Source organism: Schistocerca cancellata, chromosome 3 (genome assembly GCF_023864275.1).
Source record: "Schistocerca cancellata isolate TAMUIC-IGC-003103 chromosome 3, iqSchCanc2.1, whole genome shotgun sequence".
Classification (NCBI taxonomy): Eukaryota; Metazoa; Arthropoda; class Insecta; order Orthoptera; family Acrididae; genus Schistocerca; species Schistocerca cancellata.
This window is the reverse complement of record NC_064628.1, coordinates 895,811,837-895,831,703: the sequence shown is the minus strand read 5'-3', so window position 1 is coordinate 895,831,703 and position 19,867 is coordinate 895,811,837. Positions and strand designations below refer to the sequence as shown.

General features: G+C 38.6%; 1 protein-coding gene across 4 annotated transcripts in view; it reads left to right on the top strand.

Annotated features, from left to right (window-relative positions):
• Nucleotides 1-19,867, top strand: part of LOC126175965 (pericentriolar material 1 protein-like) — a 405,228-nt gene that overhangs the window by 213,120 nt on the left and 172,241 nt on the right. For all 4 annotated transcript variants that reach the window (XM_049923056.1, XM_049923053.1, XM_049923054.1 and 1 more), the window contains 3 exons: nucleotides 4,264-4,465; nucleotides 13,062-13,169; nucleotides 15,863-15,919. In XM_049923056.1, the coding sequence (XP_049779013.1) occupies nucleotides 4,264-4,465; nucleotides 13,062-13,169; nucleotides 15,863-15,919 (367 nt within the window). The remainder of the gene's footprint in view (nucleotides 1-4,263; nucleotides 4,466-13,061; nucleotides 13,170-15,862; nucleotides 15,920-19,867) is intronic.

Genomic DNA, 19,867 nt, shown 5'->3' with positions numbered 1-19,867 from the left:
CCAAATGCGGAAACTATATGGCTGCACTCCATAGAATACTAATGGAAGACACTGTTGCTAATATTGAAATTGAAATCCATATTTTGCTTAAAGCAACTGCAGATGAATTATGCATAGAATTAGGTAGGATATTGCTTAGGAGCTAACTGCCTTACAGGAGCCTAAGGAAAAATAAGATGAAAGCTTGCTGAGGTTTAAATTCTGATAAAGATATTCTAATTCTTCCGGCAGATAAAGGTGATGCTGCTGTGGTAAGGAAAAATGAAGACTACTGCAGTAAACCATGATGGTACAGAGAACTTAAAGGAAATTCCACAATTTCAGTTCTTAGGAGAACTAATAAGCTAATAAAGGACTCTTCAGTTTCTCCCATTGACAAGAAAAATCTCATCAAATCAGGAGCACTATCACAAAGTTCATAAAGTTTACCAAAAATTCACAAATATGGTATTCCATTAAGAACAATTTTTAGTGCTACTAATTGTCCAACCTATGGGATTTTGAAACACTTAACCACTCTCCTATAGCCATTTGTTGGCAAACTGACACTTATATTAAAGATTCTAGCCTTTTCTCAAAAAATTAAAACTTTTCAGGTTGAATCCAAGTGATGTTATGATCAGTTCCAATCTTGTATCTCTGTGTATTATGATTCCTCATAACAAGGCTGTGTCACAGTTGGAAAGTATTTTTGCAAAGGGTATATTAGATTTCTTTAAACATTGTCTAACATCAACTTACTTTCAGTGAGAGGACAAATTCCGTGAACTGACTGATGGTGAGGCTATGGATAACCCATTCAGTGCAGTTGTAATGAATTATTATATGGAAAAATGTGAAGAAGCAGCCCATCAGCTGGTGAAGAAGAAACCCTCATGGTGGGTTTGGTCGATGAATGATACTTTCTTTATATGACCTCATGGAGAAAAAGAACTCGGAGAATTTCTAAATTTTCTGAATAATATCAATTCTAATATGAAGTTCACTATGGAAAAAGTGAAAGGAGGTCAATTATCATTTTTTAGTGTACAGCTACTTTGGAAAGTTGATGGAGCTTTAGGGTATAAGGTCTACAGGAAGCCCATTCACATGGATAGAAACATTCCTAGAACTTCCAGTCACCATCCCAAGCAGAAAAGAAGAGTTATCAAAACAATGGTGGACATGGCTAAAAGATTCTGTACTTGGAGGACAAGCTTGATCATTTAAGAACTGCCTTCAGAAGAAGTAGCTGTGCCAACAGAGGGATAAATAGGGCACTACCCCTAAAAGATCTAGAGCTTTTAACAAAAAAGAGCCAACTAAAGGGAGTGTTTTCCTTCCACTTGTAAAAACTGTCACTCAGAAAACACAGAATTGATACAGTGTTTAAACTAACAAGAGGTGCACAAATATTTGAATACATCAAAAGATCTTTGCCCATGGCTTGCCACAGCAGGAGTTAATAAAATCCCTTGCATGTGTAGCCATGTGTACATAGGAACTGCAAAAAGAAGCATGAACATGCATCTTAAGGAACACAAGAGAAATTGTCACCTGGGCAATATGGATAAGTCCACAGTAGCAGATTGTGCTGTGGCACCAGGGAACCACCAAATTTATTTTTCTGACTCTGTGGTTTTATTAAGATCTAATAATCACTGTGATAGGGTGTACAGAGAGGCTGTAGAAATTTAAAAGCACAAAAACAGTTTTAACAGAAAAGAAGAATGATTGAAATTAGATAAGTTGTGGGTGTTAGTGGCAAATAAAATAAACAGCACCGACTCTTTCTTTCTACAGGCTCTATAACATTCGTCAGTATGACTTCACATTCCTAGGTAGTAGTCCGATATGTAAAATCCAACTGTTGCATGGATACTTGTAAACAATTTGCTTTGCAAAGCTTATTTCAGACTAATTGATTTCTGAGTTAGTTAAAGCCTCTGATAATGTCTCTAGCATTGGAAGACAAAAATGTTAGACAAAGAATTATGTCTTGGTCCATGCCTTATGCTCATAAAATAAATGTCAGCAATAAAAGTAAGTTTGTATTCCTGCAAGTTTACCTGCCTATTGCTTCATCACACCAGACAGTATTGTTTGATCTCTCAGTATGAATTTGATTGTCTACTTCTATGATGATCATGACAAATCAACCCCTTAAGTCCACACTGGTGAAAGTAATCAGTCAGTAGAACCATTTATGTTTGATTGTGATAAGGAAAGAAGGCGATTCAGCAGACTGGTAATGGAGGCCCAGAGTGTTAGTGCCTCAGTCTTGTAGATGGCTATCTTGTAGTGTGTTAAAAGTTGCTTTAATTAGTGTTTGTTGCACTGTGTATACTTGTCCATGTGAGAAACATTATTTTTTTAAATTCACTCCACGACAATTGAATGTTTGCCTGTGAGATTTATTTATAGTCATATTGCACACTTGTCTTACCAAAAACTGAAGCCTTGTAAAGCTCGGAATGCTAAGTTAATTGAAATGAGTAGAATTTGTGGTATGAATACTGACTTGTCTCTTTCTTCTCTGTTTAATATTTTCACTTTTGTGAAGTTGTTTAAAATACTTTTTGGCAAGGGCATGCCAGTTACATAGAGCAAATGTAGGAATTTTGTTGGAAAGTTTATGCTTTCATCTTGGTTTACCATTGTATTAATGGACTAAAAAGTTTTTTCCTCACTTGTATTGTACTCTGTATTCACTGATGTGTTTGTTGAACTATGTCAATTTTTGATGCTGGGGTTGTTCACCCACACAACTATTCTTTGTTTACGTAGTTCCTCTCTATAAGCGGATACAGTTTTTTCACGAATTGTTCCTCTGTCTTTACTACACTTCACAGCTTATCAATTGAAGGCAGTTTTACAAGAGTATGGATTAGTGTGGTATGAGCCATTTCCAAGCTGTATTCTAGAACATATGAAAACATATGTTAACATTCATGAGTATTTATAAAAGCTCAAGAACATTAGACAACACTCTCAAATTTTTTCTCTTGAAAAATACAGGGTATCTCAAAAGGTATGGTTCAACATTAATGTTTTACAGCATCCAAACTAATTAAGATATTTATACCATGCTTGGCTTACATGAGACACTATCCTAAAAAGTTTTTATGCCATTTCTTCAATCTCAACATGAATGCCTTTGGTGGCACGTTCAGCATTGATCCAGTCTGTATTCGAGTTCTATCTGTACTCAGTGCAACATATCTACATCCATTTTGGCAGTGGCATTGTGTTTGTTTACTTTCCACAGATGTGGAACGTTTTCTCACCAGAAAATGTTATGGTGTTATAAAATTTCCATCCTTCTCTAAATGGTAAAAAACATCCACAATGAGTTGCATATGTTGTGGCTTGTTGCCTGGTTTCAGTGCATCCGGCTATTATACTCTGGATGGATACATCTGTAACCGTTTCTGAAGAACTCTGTGCATGGCCACTCTAGTGATTTGTAGCATCTGCGATACCTTTTAAACAGCCTCCTGCAGTGAACGTTGAAGATCCAACCATATCTGTACTGTGTTGGCTTAACTTGTTCCAGGTCATCCAATATTATGTCACACATCAATGCTTTCTGTCTGCATAAAATGCCTGTACCAGCAGTGTATTGGCATTCATGAGGGTCGGTGCTTCCTATGCCGAGTTTGGAAGTTCCTTTGAACCTGCATGTCCGATTTGGTCTGAATAAACCATTTCAAACACTGAGACATTTCTTGAACTGTTGTTATTATGCTTCACTCACAACAACGTGGAACACTCACAAACAAAACATTGTGAATGTTTCTATCATGTAAGCCAAACATGATGTGAATATTTTAATTAGTTTGGACACTATAACACATTGAAGTTGTATGGTATCTTTTGATATATGCTGCTCGCTGATGCTAAAGAGATAGACGGTGTCACAATGAGCACCATGGTGTGATGGGACCACATCAAACACTCATATCTCCATAACCACAGGAGCTACCACTGCATTACTGCTATAGTGCACAGTGAAGCAACAAAATGTACCCCAGACATAAAGACTAGTGATTGCAATGGACGGTTTTGGTTGTATTGCCAACTTTACCCACAATTTCACTTCTTGATGACACTGGTAGTAACTGAAGTTATGTTTGGACTCCCGTATGGCTTAATTGCACATATTTTACAATGAGAGAAAGACATATGTTCTAATTTAAATCCTCAGTGTCTTTGAGAAGAAGTTACCTATTGTCAATTATTATTCCGTTCTGTGTTGTACAATATTCTTTTCTTTACTTTTAGGAAGCCATCCATGGAGCAGTCACTTGGTGAAGTTTTATACTCTGAATTTACTGCACTAGTTGCTGCAAATGAGAACCAACAACATTTCTTCTTACAGCTGTTTGAAAATTTGAAACAAGTCAATTCAGAACCACTGCGCCAGGGCACTCTTCAAGTGTTACAAAATTTTCTTTCCCAGCAATCTCACAACAATAATCCTTTGGTAGGTATTTTAAATGTATATTTTGAATTTTTACCTATACATAATTGATAAAAAACTATATTTAGTGTGTTGTTTATTTCTTTATTATAATGCTGCAAATATTCTACTCAAGACATATCATATGTTCCTTAAAAGTAGCCATTCTGGTTTGCCCCATGAAAGCATGTATTACTGAGCTGTTTGTTTTCACAAAAGTCAGTGTTGGGTAAATTACCTTTGAGGCAACCAAATGCAGATGAACTAACCTACTCTTCCACATCTACACCTGTCTTCTTAATATATATAAAGTTGAGAATACGTGTGTGTGTGTGTGTGTGTGTGTGTGTGTGTGTGTGTGTGTGTCTGGGAACTCCTCCCATACACACAGCCTTAGAGGACCAACATAGGGAGGGCTTATAATGCTGTAGCTATAATACATGTGTAGATACAGATGTGGTGTTTTTAACCCCCTGCCATATGGGCTACCCTCATGACAGGTATGTTTTGTGGAAATAGTTTTGACCTGCTCTCCAGAGCAGCCTACATGTCAAGCCCCTATGGAGAAAAGAGTAGGCAATGCGCTATTACCTCCTCCCCCAGCCCACCATTCATGTGGAGCACGTGTTGGTCTCACCGCTGATTTCTAGTACTGAGCCACACACAGTTGATTTCACCAAAGTGTATAGGCCTGAAGATGGTGTAGATGCAATGTCAAAACTAGTAGCCAAATAAATATAAAATTTAAGTACAGCTGGAGGGGTTTCATTTTTAAGAAAAATTATACCAGCTGTGTCCCACCTTAATCCAATTTAAATATCGATGTATGAAGATCAAAAAACCATTTGTTGATCTTGATATGTAGACTGCCCTGCAAAACAGGTCTATAAATCATGCTGATTAAACTCCCACACAACACACCTCTCATGCGGGGCAGCATACACATCAGCAGCTGAAAAATTGTTTCTGGCCATATCTCCATTCCTATGGGAAGTAGGTTAAAACCTCCATGCAGTGTGTTGTTTGTGTGCCACATTAGGTTGGAATCAATAAGGGGTATGAAAGGAGATGCCAAATGGTACTGACCAGCCACCATGTCATCCTCATCCCACAGGCATCACTAGATGCGGATATGGAGGGGCATGTGGTCAGCACACCGTTCTCCTGTTCGTATGTCAGTTTCCGAGACCAGAGCTGCTACTTCTCAAACAAGTAGCTCCTCATTTTGCCTCACAAGGGCTCAGTGTAGCCCGCTGGCCAACAGCGGTCGGCAGAGTGGATGGTCACTCATCCCAGTGCTACTTCGGTGATCTGACGGGAACTGGTGTTACCAATGCGGCAAGGCCGTACATACATACAATGTGTGTGTGTGTGTGTGTGTGTGTGTGTGTGTGTGTGTGTGTGTGTGTGTATTTTCCTCCCTCTCTGCCCCCCCCCCCCCTCCCCAAGTGCCACAACTGCACTTGTGTGATGGTACTCCACTCCAACTATCCTTGTGTCCCAAACTTAAACTCCACAATCCACCAGTAGTTGTCAGAAATTGATATAGATATGAAATGCAGACACAACATATGGCATGTAAGGTTACATTCAATATTAGACGTACTGTTCCCAGGTGCCATGATGTATGAGCTGGTGAGTGATATCACTCTGCTACATGCCACATATACATTGAAGAGCCAGAGAAGCCGGTACACCTGCCTAATGTCGTGTAGGGCCCTCCAGAATGTTGAAAGTGCTTAATAATGTTTATGTCTCAGGGGTTTGGTGGCCAGTGGAACTGTTTTAACTCGGAAGAGTGTTCCTGGAGCAACTCTGTAGCAATTCTGGATGTGTGGGGTGTGACATTGCGCTGCCAGAACTGCCCAAGTCTATCAGAATGGATGCAGGTGATCAGACAGGATGCTTACATATGTGTCACCTGTCAAAGTCATATCTAGATGTATCAGGGGTCACATATAACTGCCAGCCTGCCATCCATGTGGAGCACATGTTGGTCTCACCGCGGATTTCTAGCACTGAGCCACACACAATTGATTTCATCAAAGTGTACGGGCCTGAAGATGGCGTAGATGCAATGTCAAAACTAGTAGCCAAATAAATATAAAATCTTAAGTACAACTGGAGGAGTTTCATTTTTAACAAAAACAGTTTTTTTTTCCCCAGCATGTAGGCTGCCCTGCGTGACTGCCCTGTAGTGTTCGATTTATACAGGCCTGCTTTATTGACCTGTTTTTCAGGGGCTACACCTTCAGATGGGCATGGCTGGGGTATTGTTGAATTGGATGGAGAGGATGGACAGAGAGAGAGTGTGGCAACAGGGGATGGATGGGATGAATGGGAGCAGGAGGCAATGGACAGTGAGAGGGGATGGACAAAGAGAGGTGATAGGAAGGGGGCACAGAGATAGGAAGGCAGAAATGGATAGGGAGAGAGCAATGAGGGGAGGGGATGGGTAGGGAGAAGGGTGAAGAGGTGATGGACAAATAGGTAGAGTAGGAGTGGGAGGAGAGGGACAGACAGCAGGAGGGAGAAAAGGAGGGGATGGACTATGTGTTTGGAGAGGGGGGGGGGGGGGGGAGATTGGTATCGACCGAGAAGGAGAATCCGGTGAAGGTGCAATTGATCTGTTGAATGTGTACACACACAAAACTGCCAGAAATAGGCCAGCATATGTATTAAGCTTATGCATGTGTTGGTAAGAGCTTCTCTTAATGAATGTACCTGAGAATATGTAAGTATATGTGGGAACTCCACCCATGCCCATGGACGAAGTGGGTCAGATTTGACACACGAACTTTTTGCACCAAGAGGACCAGCTTAGTGAGGTTTCTAATGCTCTAACACCAATACTTATGAAGATGCAGACATGTGTTTTTAAGCTCCTGCCATACTGACTTGCACTGCACAACAGATGTGTTGTGAGGGAATAATAATAACCTGCATTATCAACCTACATTGCAGTGCAGCCTACACGTCAAGGGGAAGAAATGGTTCTCCAGTTCCTGATGTGTAGACTGCACATTGCATCAAGTGTGTTGTGTTGGAGTCATGTTGGCCTGCTTTTCAAGGTAACCTACTCATCACGGGTGGCGAGCCCTTGGCATATAGGTGTGCAACACGAGACATGTGTTGTGGGAGTGGTATCAGCCTGCTTTATTGACCTCTTTTTGCAGGGACAGTTCATGCAGATGAGCATGCATGGCAAAAGGTTGAATAGAGGAGATTGAGTAAGTGGGGCAGGGGGGGGGGGGGCGGAGGGAATGGTTAGGGGGAGATGGGGGGTTGGGAGCAGACGAGTAGGAAGAGAGGCAGTAGGAAGAGATTTACAGGCAGAGAGGGAGGGAAGGAGGAGAGTGACAGGAAGAGATAGGGTGGGGAATGAGATGGACAGATGGGAAGACAAGGAGGTGATGGGTAGATAAGAGAGCTGTATGTATGTATATGTGTATGTGTGTCTAGCATTTCCTCCTAAATTTCTGAGTCAATTCCAACCAAATTTACTACGTAAACAGCAAACTTCTTGAGTATCAGCACTAGAGATCTTATAACATCCTAGCCCCAGTAGGAGCACAGATATGGAAAGAAGCATTGTGTTTTGTTTTAGATGGCCCCTGCCATTTATGTTACCCTGCACAACAGGTGCATTGTGTGGGAATATTATCACTGTGCCTTTCAGCCTGTTTCGTAAGGCAGCCTACAGTCAGGAGCAAGGAACAATTTTCCAGCCTCCAACATATAGGCTGCCCTGCACAAAAGGCATGTTACGTTGAGTAGTATCGGCCTGCTTTATCTATCTGCTTTGCATGGCAGCCTATGCGTGAGTTCGTTTTCAAGCCCCTGATATGTGGGCTCCTATGCATGACAGGCGTAGTGTGGTAGTATCGGCCAGCTGTATAATGGACACAGGTGGGGGAAGATTGAGGTGGATAGAGGACGGGATGGACAGAGAGAGGTGCAGGAGGTGATGGAAAGAGAGATGGGACAAAGGGAGATGGGCAGAGAGAGAGAAGGGTGGGGGGGGCAGGAGGTGTTTGGCAGAGAGAGAGGGGAAGAGGAGGAGTTGGACAAGAGAGATGGGGGAGAGGAGGAAATGGACAGAGAGAGGGGGCAGTGGAGATGTGGACATGTAGAGAGGGGCAGGGAGAGATGGACAGTTAGTGGGGGGGGGGGAGGGTGGATATGGGCAGAGGGAGCCAGAGAGAGTAGGTGGAGGGGATGGACAAAGAGAGGAGGAAATGAAGAGTCAGAGAGAGTGGAGAGGAGGAAATGGACAGATGCAGTGGGGGTACGAGGATGAGGTGCACAGAGAGACCTGGGAGGAAGAGGTTTACACAGGGGGGAGGGGGGGGGGAGGAAATATGTGCAACATACATGCTGAATACCAGTGGAGGTTAAACTATGGAATAAAGGCTAATTATTTACTTTTGCCTCTTCTTATCACAGTATTACTTTGTTGTACTCAATTAAAGATAATATTGATCTAAGAGACAATGACAGAAACTCAATATGGCACAGAACTAATGGTTCCACTATCTACACAGATGTCCTTTACAATTACAGCATAGTGAAGATGATCAGCAACAGATGTTAAATGTACACAAAGTGTGCTACCCAAGATCATCCTGCAGACATTTATTTAAGGATCACAGTAGCTTCTCAGTATATATACACTCTTATGAAATTTGTTATTAACAACCAAACCCAATTCAAAAGTAATAGCAGTGTGCATAACTACAATACTAGGAGAAAGGATGATCTTCACTATTCAAGATTAAATCTAACTTTGGCACAGAAAGGGGTGAATTATACTGGCACTAAAGTCTTTGGTCACTTACCAAATAGTATCAAAAGTCTGACAGATAACCAACAAGTATTTAAGAAGAAATTAAAAGAATTTCTGAATGACAACTCCTACTCCATAGAGGAATTTTTAGATAAAAAAAAGTTGTTATATTAACTGAAGTATGTTGTTAAATTAACTTAATTATGTCATGTATTGGAAAATTTGACTCGTTCCACATCATTACGAAATATTGTATTCATGGTCCATGGAACTAGTATTAATCTAATCTAATCTACCTGGATATGCTAATTTCACCACAACCAAATAAACTGGTAAGGAATTATGCTATCTAAATCCTGTATTTAGGCTCTCTCAATCAGAAGTTACATTTAAATACAGTTTGTATCAAAAAAGTGTTATGCCTTAAGAAGGAGAAATGTCTACCAGGGAAAGATCACACACTGAGGTTTTTATTCAGGAGTTATATTTGAGTATAGCTTGATTAAAAATAGTGTTGTGCCTTAAGAAGGAGAAATATCTACCAGCATGTTTCAAAATTAGATAGCCGGAGGATCGCACCCCAAGAGACTGAGGTTTATTGTTCTACAATATTGCTACTCACTTTGATCGGGATCCTTCAATTGGATTCGTCATCTCAAAAAGTTCATGAGTCCCAAAAGTAAAGTTTTGCAGGAGAATGCACAAACTTCCTACAGTGTAAACCATCTGTGTATTTATTACTGTTACAATATCATTGGTTTTTGAGTCTTTAAGGACTGCTTAGCATTGTGTATTTTTGTTTTGTTATATGTAGTTTAATATAAAATTTTCTGACTCATAACTTTTTGCAGTTAACAACTATGTATTACCTTAAATGAAACCTATACTTGGACATGCATGTTGATTTTATTAAAATTCAATCAATATGGTGAACTGCAAACTCAAATGAGACTATTACTATTTCATTCACATCATCATAGTTTGTTCCTATGCTGTCAGCTATTCTTGCATTTTCATTCACATCATCATAGTTCGTTCCTGTACTGTTGGCTATTCTTGCAGTTGCTCATAAAATTCCATATACTTTGGTGGATATACCTTTTTACTTTCAGTATGTCTCATATTTTTTTGACATTGATGGGCACCTGTTTTTCAGGATGTGCTAACTCATTGGGAAGTATAGGATCCTTATTGAAACTGTAAAGGAGCTGAAATGTTTTTGTGGGAGCACCATTAATGAACAGCTCTGTTTTCCCTTGTCCAGGATAATGTGTATAATACTCAAAACTCACCCATTTGGAAGAGGAAAAAGAAATTTTATGTTCCGTAGAAACTTTTCCCATATTTGATTCAGAGAGACAAGATTTTTAAAAATAGACAAACCACCAATTTGTAAATGCTTCTATAAAGATGCCATCAACAGGTTCCACTGATAGCTCTTTGATCATTATGTCACACTCTTAAAATGTGTAGGTCCTGTGATGATGACTCACGAACTATCGTTTGTTCCTGTACAGGGAAGTATTCTTTCATCTTCTTAAATCTTCCATCTGATATGAATGTTAAATGATCTAAATGAGACACACACACACACACACACACACACACACACACACACACACACACTTGGCCATACAGCCACGTCATGTAGCATGAATCAGGAAATGGGTCTGTTTACATGAAGATAGGTATCGAGATGAACAGTGTAATGATGTCTGAATACCATGAGATGCCAGCACAGTGACTATTGTTGCAGCAGAGAGAGGTGTGTCAAAACTGGTGCATCCAATAAGAACACATAACACAGAAATGGCACCACATTGTCTTTTCAGATGAGTTCCAGTTCTGTATATAGCCTCACAGTGGGCATATTCAATGTGTGGGGACTCCAAGAAGAATGAAAGTTGCCAGATTGTGTTTGTCTCACAGGTGGTGTGATGGAATGAGGTGTCATTGAATATGCAACATGATCACTTCTGGTTCTGATTCGCATGGCCAGTAATTTGGACAGTGGGAACTACATTCCCGATGTGTTAAGGCTAGTGGCTGTGCCTGATCTTCGATGTGTCCATGCCATGATCTTTCATTGAGATAAAATAAGATAACAATTGGCCCACTTTTTTCATGATTTCCCGTTATACAGAGGGCCTCAGGCTCTGGCCAGCACATTCTTGTGATTTCTCATGCAATGAAAACATTTGGTCAAGGACTGTTGAGAGACTGGCACGGAGGTTGATGGTATCTGGCTTGGAGCTGAAGCTGCATGCAGTGACATACTCTTATGTCATACAAGCTCACTTTGACTTAGTGCCCAGCCAAGTTAAGAGTTGGCAACTTGGTGTACTAAATTTTGTTCCCTGTATACCTCCATATCATCTACAAACCTAATCATGTATCCTTCCCTCTGTATTGTATACACACAATAGGTAAAATTTCATTATTTGCTATCGTTCCTGGCAGTTAAATTGTAATGAGCAGTAGTGTATTTGTGACGGGCCCCCACCTCTCCGCCCATCATTGGGATGTTATAAAGATGATAGTTGTGATGAAAAATTCAAGCTGAAGTATTCTTTAGTACTGTCTAACACTCCTTACCAAAAATGTGTACATTTATTTATGGTTGAAGTTTTTCATATGAACTCCTTTAACCATGTGCCATTCTACATGTAGCCAGAGTAATGGCCATAATCATTGTGACACAACAGTGATATCATTTTGTGTACTAATGCAAAGCACTGCAACCCATCTAGATTCGGTGACTAACTCAGGAGTGAGGCTGCAACATAACAGTGTTAAGTCACTTGGCACATTGTCATGGTGCTGCAGTTACTTTTATACAACAAAGCTACACTATTTTGAGATTTATTTTAATAATATACTTAGATATGAAACACTGATTTTACAGCTATTTACATATGAATGTTAGTATATGGTAGGTGGATGCTATATGTACCTCACATGCTGGAAAGGATTTTCCTGATGAGGTTTTTTGGGGATTAAAGAGAAAACCCATTCTCAGACACAGGGCATGGAAAATCTGACAAAACAGAATAAGAGAGCAATAAAACATAATTACTGGTAATAGACAGGCTATAAATGTAACATGATTGTTGACAATAGACAGGATATGAAACCTTGGGACTCTGGTGTGGTAGGCAGGAAAGGTCAGTTAATCAGAGGCAACAGACAGGTTTATTGAAAATACAAATATATTTGAAAGAAATGTCGGTGGTAATATAAATACAGGAAAGAAAAATTATGGAGACTGTGGGAGAGCAGTGAATGAAGAAAAAGAAGATGCAGAATACAAAGCTGAAATAAAAACTAGAACTTTAATAAATATGAAAAACTGAGAAAATAATAACAGATATGAGGGAAGGAGGAAGGTGCAGAAATGAAAATGAAATAAATGCATGCTGCACTTAAGTTTGCAGTTGTGACCTAGTAGCCCTGTACTGAAATGAGAAAGCTTGTTGATTGTTGATTAATATCATTTTCTCTCTCTCTCTCTCTCTCTCTCTCTCTCTCTCTCTCTCTCTCTCTCTCTCTGATAAAATAGTTCACTCAGTGACTATGGGTATAACCCATAATGTCAAACAAATGATTTAAGTATTTAAGTAAGAATGTTTGGGATGACCAGGATGTTGTGATTTGAAGAGTGATAGAATGGTACTGTGAATATCATCATAAGTGTAATTAATATCAATCTCGTTTTGGGAAACTGAACTTATGATATGATCACTATATCAGTTAGTTTGCTGGACAGGAATTACGATTGTGGACAAAGTCAGATTTCATTTGAACAAAATAATATATAATTTTCTTTCTTTCCAGAATAGCACCCAGTCAACTGAAACGCCACATCCACAAAGTGATACAAGAACTACTGAAAATGCCACTACTGAAAGTTTTGCGTCGAGCACTGGGGATGTTGTTATTAAGGTACAGTTTCTGAAACACAAACAAGTTTGCTAGTTTTCTGTTTTCATGCAAGTGTTATCTGTGATATATATTTTATTTATGGTGATTTGACTAAAAGAGGAGGGGGGACCTTTGTAGTTTATAACTATTTCTTTAAGGATATAATAGGTTTAGCGAAAGCCATTAAGCTTGTCATTTTTGTTTTGTTTGAAGGTATATCAGCCTGGTGAGCGATAAGTGTTCAAAATGTTACACAAAATGTTAGATGGGCAGGTAGACATTTCAGAAACTGTCTGTATGTCTGAAATATCTTTACAGATTAAAAATACATAGCATACTCTTAGTGTCAGGGTAAACTCTCAGAACAAAGCACAGGAGGATAAATAGAAGGTGTAAAAATAAAAAGCCACATTTCAGTTTCATGAGGGATCCAACTTTAGTTTGTCACCATGAGATCTTCATCAACTTCAAAAGCTGAAGAAATGTCAGAGGCACCATCTATACGAACACAATGAGGATTTCTTAAATTCTGTGTTTTTATTTTATTATACATATTACATTTCTCCTCTGTGAAATCACTAAAATCACTAAAAAACCAAATTGTCATCTGACTTTAGTAACTAACATAAAAATTGAGTTATACTTCTGGTTTACAACTGCATTCTATCGAGGTTTTCATTGAGTAGTCAAAGCATGGAGACTACAGTGACATCTGTCCATTGCTTCTAAGAGTTACATGTTGCTGAAAGAATAAGATCTGACTAGAAGTTGCTGTTGATTTTCTTTCTTGTGATTGCATCAGTGGACTATATTCTTCATCATTCTCAAAACTTCAAAAGTTTGTCTCATGTTAGCTTCTACTTTTAGTGTAATTCTATATCCTGTCTTTACACTGTTTTGCAGGTGATGTGTAATATGAATGATTATGGTTGACGTTATTGATTTACTTATAAACAATGAACAGGAAGCTTATGAAACATTGAAATTAGTGCACTTGTTTCTATAATGAACTGGTATCACAAAATATTCATTTATTACTCCGATAACAGAGATCAGACAGTGATATGCATGCCTACCATTCCACTTCAGTTGATGTTAGAAGTATATGTGGGAAATTTAGGATATTTTACAGTGTGTAAGTACTCATGAGTGGTTGAATTATTGACACATACCTAGTAGCATAAACATCACCATATTGATCTGACCATGGTGGAAACACATCATCACATGGACTTCACAAGATACCAAAGGTGTAAAGGTGAGTTAAAGCTCCAAATTCTGGCCCTGGATGGACCTGTCAGGTCCAAATGACTATTTTGTCATCCTCTGCCAATGGCATCATTACATGCAGTATAGAAGGGCATGTGATCAGCACACCTCTCTCTGGGTTGTTGTTGTTGGGTTTCTCGACCATTGACTTGCTCCTCAGTTGGGCTCATGAGGCTGAGTGCATCTCGTACCAGTCCTCCCACTAAGGAAAAAATCTCAGGCAGTACTGAGAATCAGTATGGTGCTCAGCTGTGCTGACCACTCAGCTACAGAGGCAGACATATCAAAAGTGTAAGAGAGTATAATTCATAACCAGTCAGCTGCCACTAACATCTTGCAGGCGTTGGTATAACCAGGTCCAAGGTGCACACTTATTGATATTGATATATGATGATGTCGTACATATGCTCAATAAGATTTAGGTCTTGTGTCCTATTGTTTGTTGGTGATAGATGATGGCAGATGTATCAGGGGCCCCATATCACCCAGATGAACATTTCCTATATACATGAGAGTACCTCCAGTAATTAACTGAATGGAGTTCTATTGACAAGCTATATCCAGTGCCTCTTGCGGTTTTCAAGGTATTCTTATCCTCCCATTGGTGTGTACCGGTGGATACCACAGCCTAGGTAACCAGTATCCGTTTCAGTGTGCTACCCACATTAATCTCTTTGCTGTGGGGCACATGATGAGCAGAGGCACCTGTGTTGGTTGTGGCTTTGCATCCAACAGTGGTAGGATGGTTGTGGGTGGCATGGTTGCTGACAGGTTATTGTTGTACATCATTACAATGCCAAGTGACTTGTAGCACTGTGACTCGTATATCCACTTGTTACAACATGAACATGTGTGTCATTAACACATTATTGCCAAGTGCAGTTGACGGTAGTGGTATGAATTTTTGTAAATTGATATACTTATCTTACACACTCTGTAGGGGATGGGGATGTGTGCATAACCTCAAAGATGGGGGTGCTTCTTTCATCAGAACCCTGTGAAGTGACATATCAAACTATTCTATTTGCTGCTACAGCACATCTATCTTTCCAGTGTAAAAGCTGTTTCTAATTCACTGTATGTGACATTCATTTTGTTCCTTGATTGCAATTTACATATTTCTGCATTAGTTCCATAATTTTTTGCATGTTGTCAGCTACAGAAATATATAAAATTTGCCACATTTCCATCATATGTCACTGTTTCTGCATGAGAGTAAGATGTAATTTTAAAATGCTCCACATATCAAATTTTCTGCGTAACCAGATTTCTTTTTGGTAGCTCTATGGATTACCTATTACACGCCAATGTATCAGACAGACATTCTGTAAGGGGTAATAATCATATACATGGTTTTATTATTCACTGTCTTTAAGTGTTCACGATATTATCTAATTGTATGTTGTTTTTCAGCATTGTAACTATGAAAACATTGTCTTTTTCAGAGTGAAGTTTCCGGATGTTCAGATTTGTTTTCTTGTGAATATGATGACAATATTGAGGTAAGTTCTAGCAAGTCAAGAAACAATATATTAATTATGGAAGGAATAAACATTACTATTCAATGCATTGTTGAAACATTGAGAGATTGACAGGCTTGTAAACAAGACAGAATTACTCGCTGCCTCCCCCCCCCCCCCCCCCCACCCAAAAAAAAAAAAAAAAAAAAACTGCGAAACATTGGTGGTCTTAAGCTGTATGCAGTAGCACAGATTTACTAATCATTACATTATGAAAAAAAATTAGTGTCACCATCACATAACTTAACTACTACTCAGATCAAAATTAAAGGGATGGAAGCTGTACCAAATCATTGCCCCACTTCTTAATTCAACTCTGAGCACTACCCTCATTCAGCCAGAAGATTAAATCCTCACAAAATCACGAAAGTTACCAAATAGTTGGCCTGCCAGAATATTCACATCAGTCTAGTACCACAGTTATCAGTTAATCAGCAAACTTAAAGTTCTTTGTTCCAGTATTACCACTTTAAGCTCACAATACCTCAGAACACAAATAGAAGTTTTCGGATAACGTATAGATCCAATAGTGCAGCATTTTATGACTTGTACCTCACTAAAATATTGCTCTTTCTGGTAAGCTCTCATTCCCAGCTGCAGTGTCATGAATTGCACAATACACGCAGTACCCAATGTTGCCTAGTTCAAATTTGATAAATATAGTTACACCACATTTGTTGTATACAGTCATCTTTTGCATTACTCAATCATGTCTGTCAGCTCTATTATTTTACTTACCTTTCTTACCTCGTTAACTAGTGGAGTGCATTCTAAAAAAAAATTTTAAAAAATCAAAAATTAAAAAAAAAAATCTCTATTGCAGAGACAGGCTCCCTAACCATTAAGACCCTAGCATTATTCATTATTTTATTATTTCATCATTGCTTCATTAACTAATAAATAAACACCTGCTCTGCTTATTCAATACAAAATTTATTCTACTGAAAAATACTCCACAGTAACAGAGCCTTATGCTAAGGCGAACTTAACTCCTTACTGATCAGATGGAATTGTCACTTAGAAAAACTATTATTTCACTGTATTCCATCAAATTGCTTAAGATTATAGCCTGAAGGGTGATATATATACAAATTTTGCTTATACATTCCATAGATTACTCCAGGTAACTATGTTTGAAGTTGGAATTCCTTAATGTTAGAAAATGCTGTACCATGACACAGATGGATAGTTATCTCCATATACTGATTGCTCTGAACACAAACACTTCTATTATACCATAGTTAATATTAAGATCTAGTATTCAAGATGGTTTTTACTGCATATTGCCTCTGCTGCTGCACCAATGATTACCTCAGATGTTAATTATAGTTTTCAGATAATCTGGACCTTCTCCACATAATACTGACCCTTTCATTTTCAGTTTACCATACCTTCTTGATGGAAATTCTTTAACCATGGTACCAATTAACTTTCTTCCATCCTCTTATGATTCCATTACTTATCACTAGCACAACATAATATATATACATAGATAACACTGGAGAAACCTTTTCTAAAATATTCCTACTGTATAAAATTACATAAAAATTGAAGACAGAATGTTTCTGATTCACTTGTAAACTACAGATAGGATAGGAGAAGAGTTTCACTGCCTCAGGAAACATGAAAAATGAGACAGACAGCTGAGGTAAGCATTATCGTCACATAATGAATCCAACACAGAATGTTGAACCGCCTACTTGCTATTTACACAAGAAATTTGTCCCAAATATTACATCAATGCTGAGATTTTGAATCACCAAGAAATTGCATTCCAACAACTGTCCCACCAATTTCACAGTTAATAGTACTTCTCGTTTCACACTCTTTGATAGCTTACCAGTAGCACCAATAATTTTTATTCCAAAAACATGCATCACCACTATACCCTAGATTCAAAAAATGCCTGTGAAGTGCCATTCAAATCACTATCACTGCCCAGTAAACACTTAATATGTATACCTTGTACACTTGTTGTTACAGGGTACCACACTTCCTTTTTACTTATCACATTGCCATCATTATAGATAATAAATTCAAATACCCCATCCTCATCACTACTGGATTTGACGTTGCTATCATTATTACAACTAATGTCAGAATCAGATCCACTGTCACTTTCTCTATCCTTTAGGTGTTGTACCTCTTCCATGTTTATCTCCATTTCAGTCAATTTTGAATCTACATTTGATTTAATTTTAGCGGTTTTTCCTCTAACACCACTGCACACTTGGTTTCTACCTCCATTTCAAAATCATTTTTAATCTGATCGATTTGGTTCTCTAGTTTAACCCTATTTTCAGCACAAAATTTCCTGGCAGCTTTGACTTCACCTTTATACTGTTTTCTTTTTTTTTCTTTTCCAGAAGCCTCCACCCTCCTACTATAGTCATCACAAAGTTTATTTCTCTCTTCTACACATTTACTGCTCATTAATGTTAATTTCTCATTAGTATTCTGCTCTACTTTCTTTATCTTTTCATCACAATCTTTAACTACCACCTCAATCTTCTTATTTAATTCTGAAAGATTAGATCTGACTACCTTAATCTCCTTTTTAATTTCTTTCTGCAGTTCATCCTTTAAGCTAACCATGTCATTTCTAATGCTATTCATTTTCTTTTCCACCCTACTAATGTCTTCTTTCATACTACTAATGTTGTCTTTCATACAAATACTACTCAAACTACTCATAATTTGCTTTAACATTACTTCCACTTTTCCATCTGCCATAAACTTTTGCCCTTGGTGGTTTTCATTACTAGTTTCCTCCTGCTTAACTTTAATGATCTCATCCACTTCAGTACTGTGTCTGTCCATTTCACTCACATCACCATGCAATGCATATGACACTTTTATCATTCCATCTACAGTAGGACTTTCATCCCCATCATCCAAAGTTACATTCATACCTGATTTATACCCACTATCATCTACAGAACCAGTCCCCATTAAGTTTTTCTGTTCATTTAAAACTTAAACTCTACAGCTTTGTTTTCAAGGACATCACTCTCATGTTATCCATTCTCCTCTATCTCACTGTCATGTTTGTTAAGGCCAATCATTATGTATCACTTAATATAAAACAGTTTTTGCCATGAAATTAACTTATTCTTATTCACTCATCTCCTGCTACACAGCTGCAGTTGTCATCTTGATTTGTCGTCTGCACAGCTACTGCAAGTTGTAATTCTCTTGGCGAGGTTTCTTGTTTATCCTGGTCAGCTGCGTCCACCGACATGCTGATTGGCTGCTCCTGTACTCAGTGGCTCCTTCCATAGAACCCGCTCACCTACTGGCTGCCAGGAAACCCAAGCGCTGATTGGCTGTTGCACTCCCTTCATTTAATTTACTGTAAACTGCTCGAGTTCACTGTCAGAGTTTGCAAGTCCTAGTTTATTGTGCCCACATAAAAAGTCCTCACCTGCGGCACCATACGTGATGTTCACCTGCTTTATTTCTTCGTTTGTTGTTCTCAGTGTTGATGTACTGCATTGCTACACTGCTGAAAAATGGGATTTGGAAGTTCAGCATTGACTGCTATAAATGATGTGGCCAACAGGTGCACATTTGCGTTTCACAGTTCTTTACTTTCATTGTCACAACCTTTCCCCCCTCCCAATATACACAGTTAATCTGGCCAGTTAACTATCGTTTAACTTTCGATAACCCTCATTAATAGGTTGCAGACAAACTTCCACATACTGCTATAATAGTTTACTGTTCAACATCTATGAGCAGTAAAAGCCTAACCACACATTTCACAGTCTTTCAAATAAATTGAACAGACACTGTCATTGCTTTTACGCAGAGCCTAATTGTGACAAACTTATTTCACAGTTAAGTTGAAGCATTGTTGTTGTTCTAACCAACACAGGTTTCTTGTCTGAAACTTGGCTGTGGACTGACTAGCCTGGGACAAAAAATCGG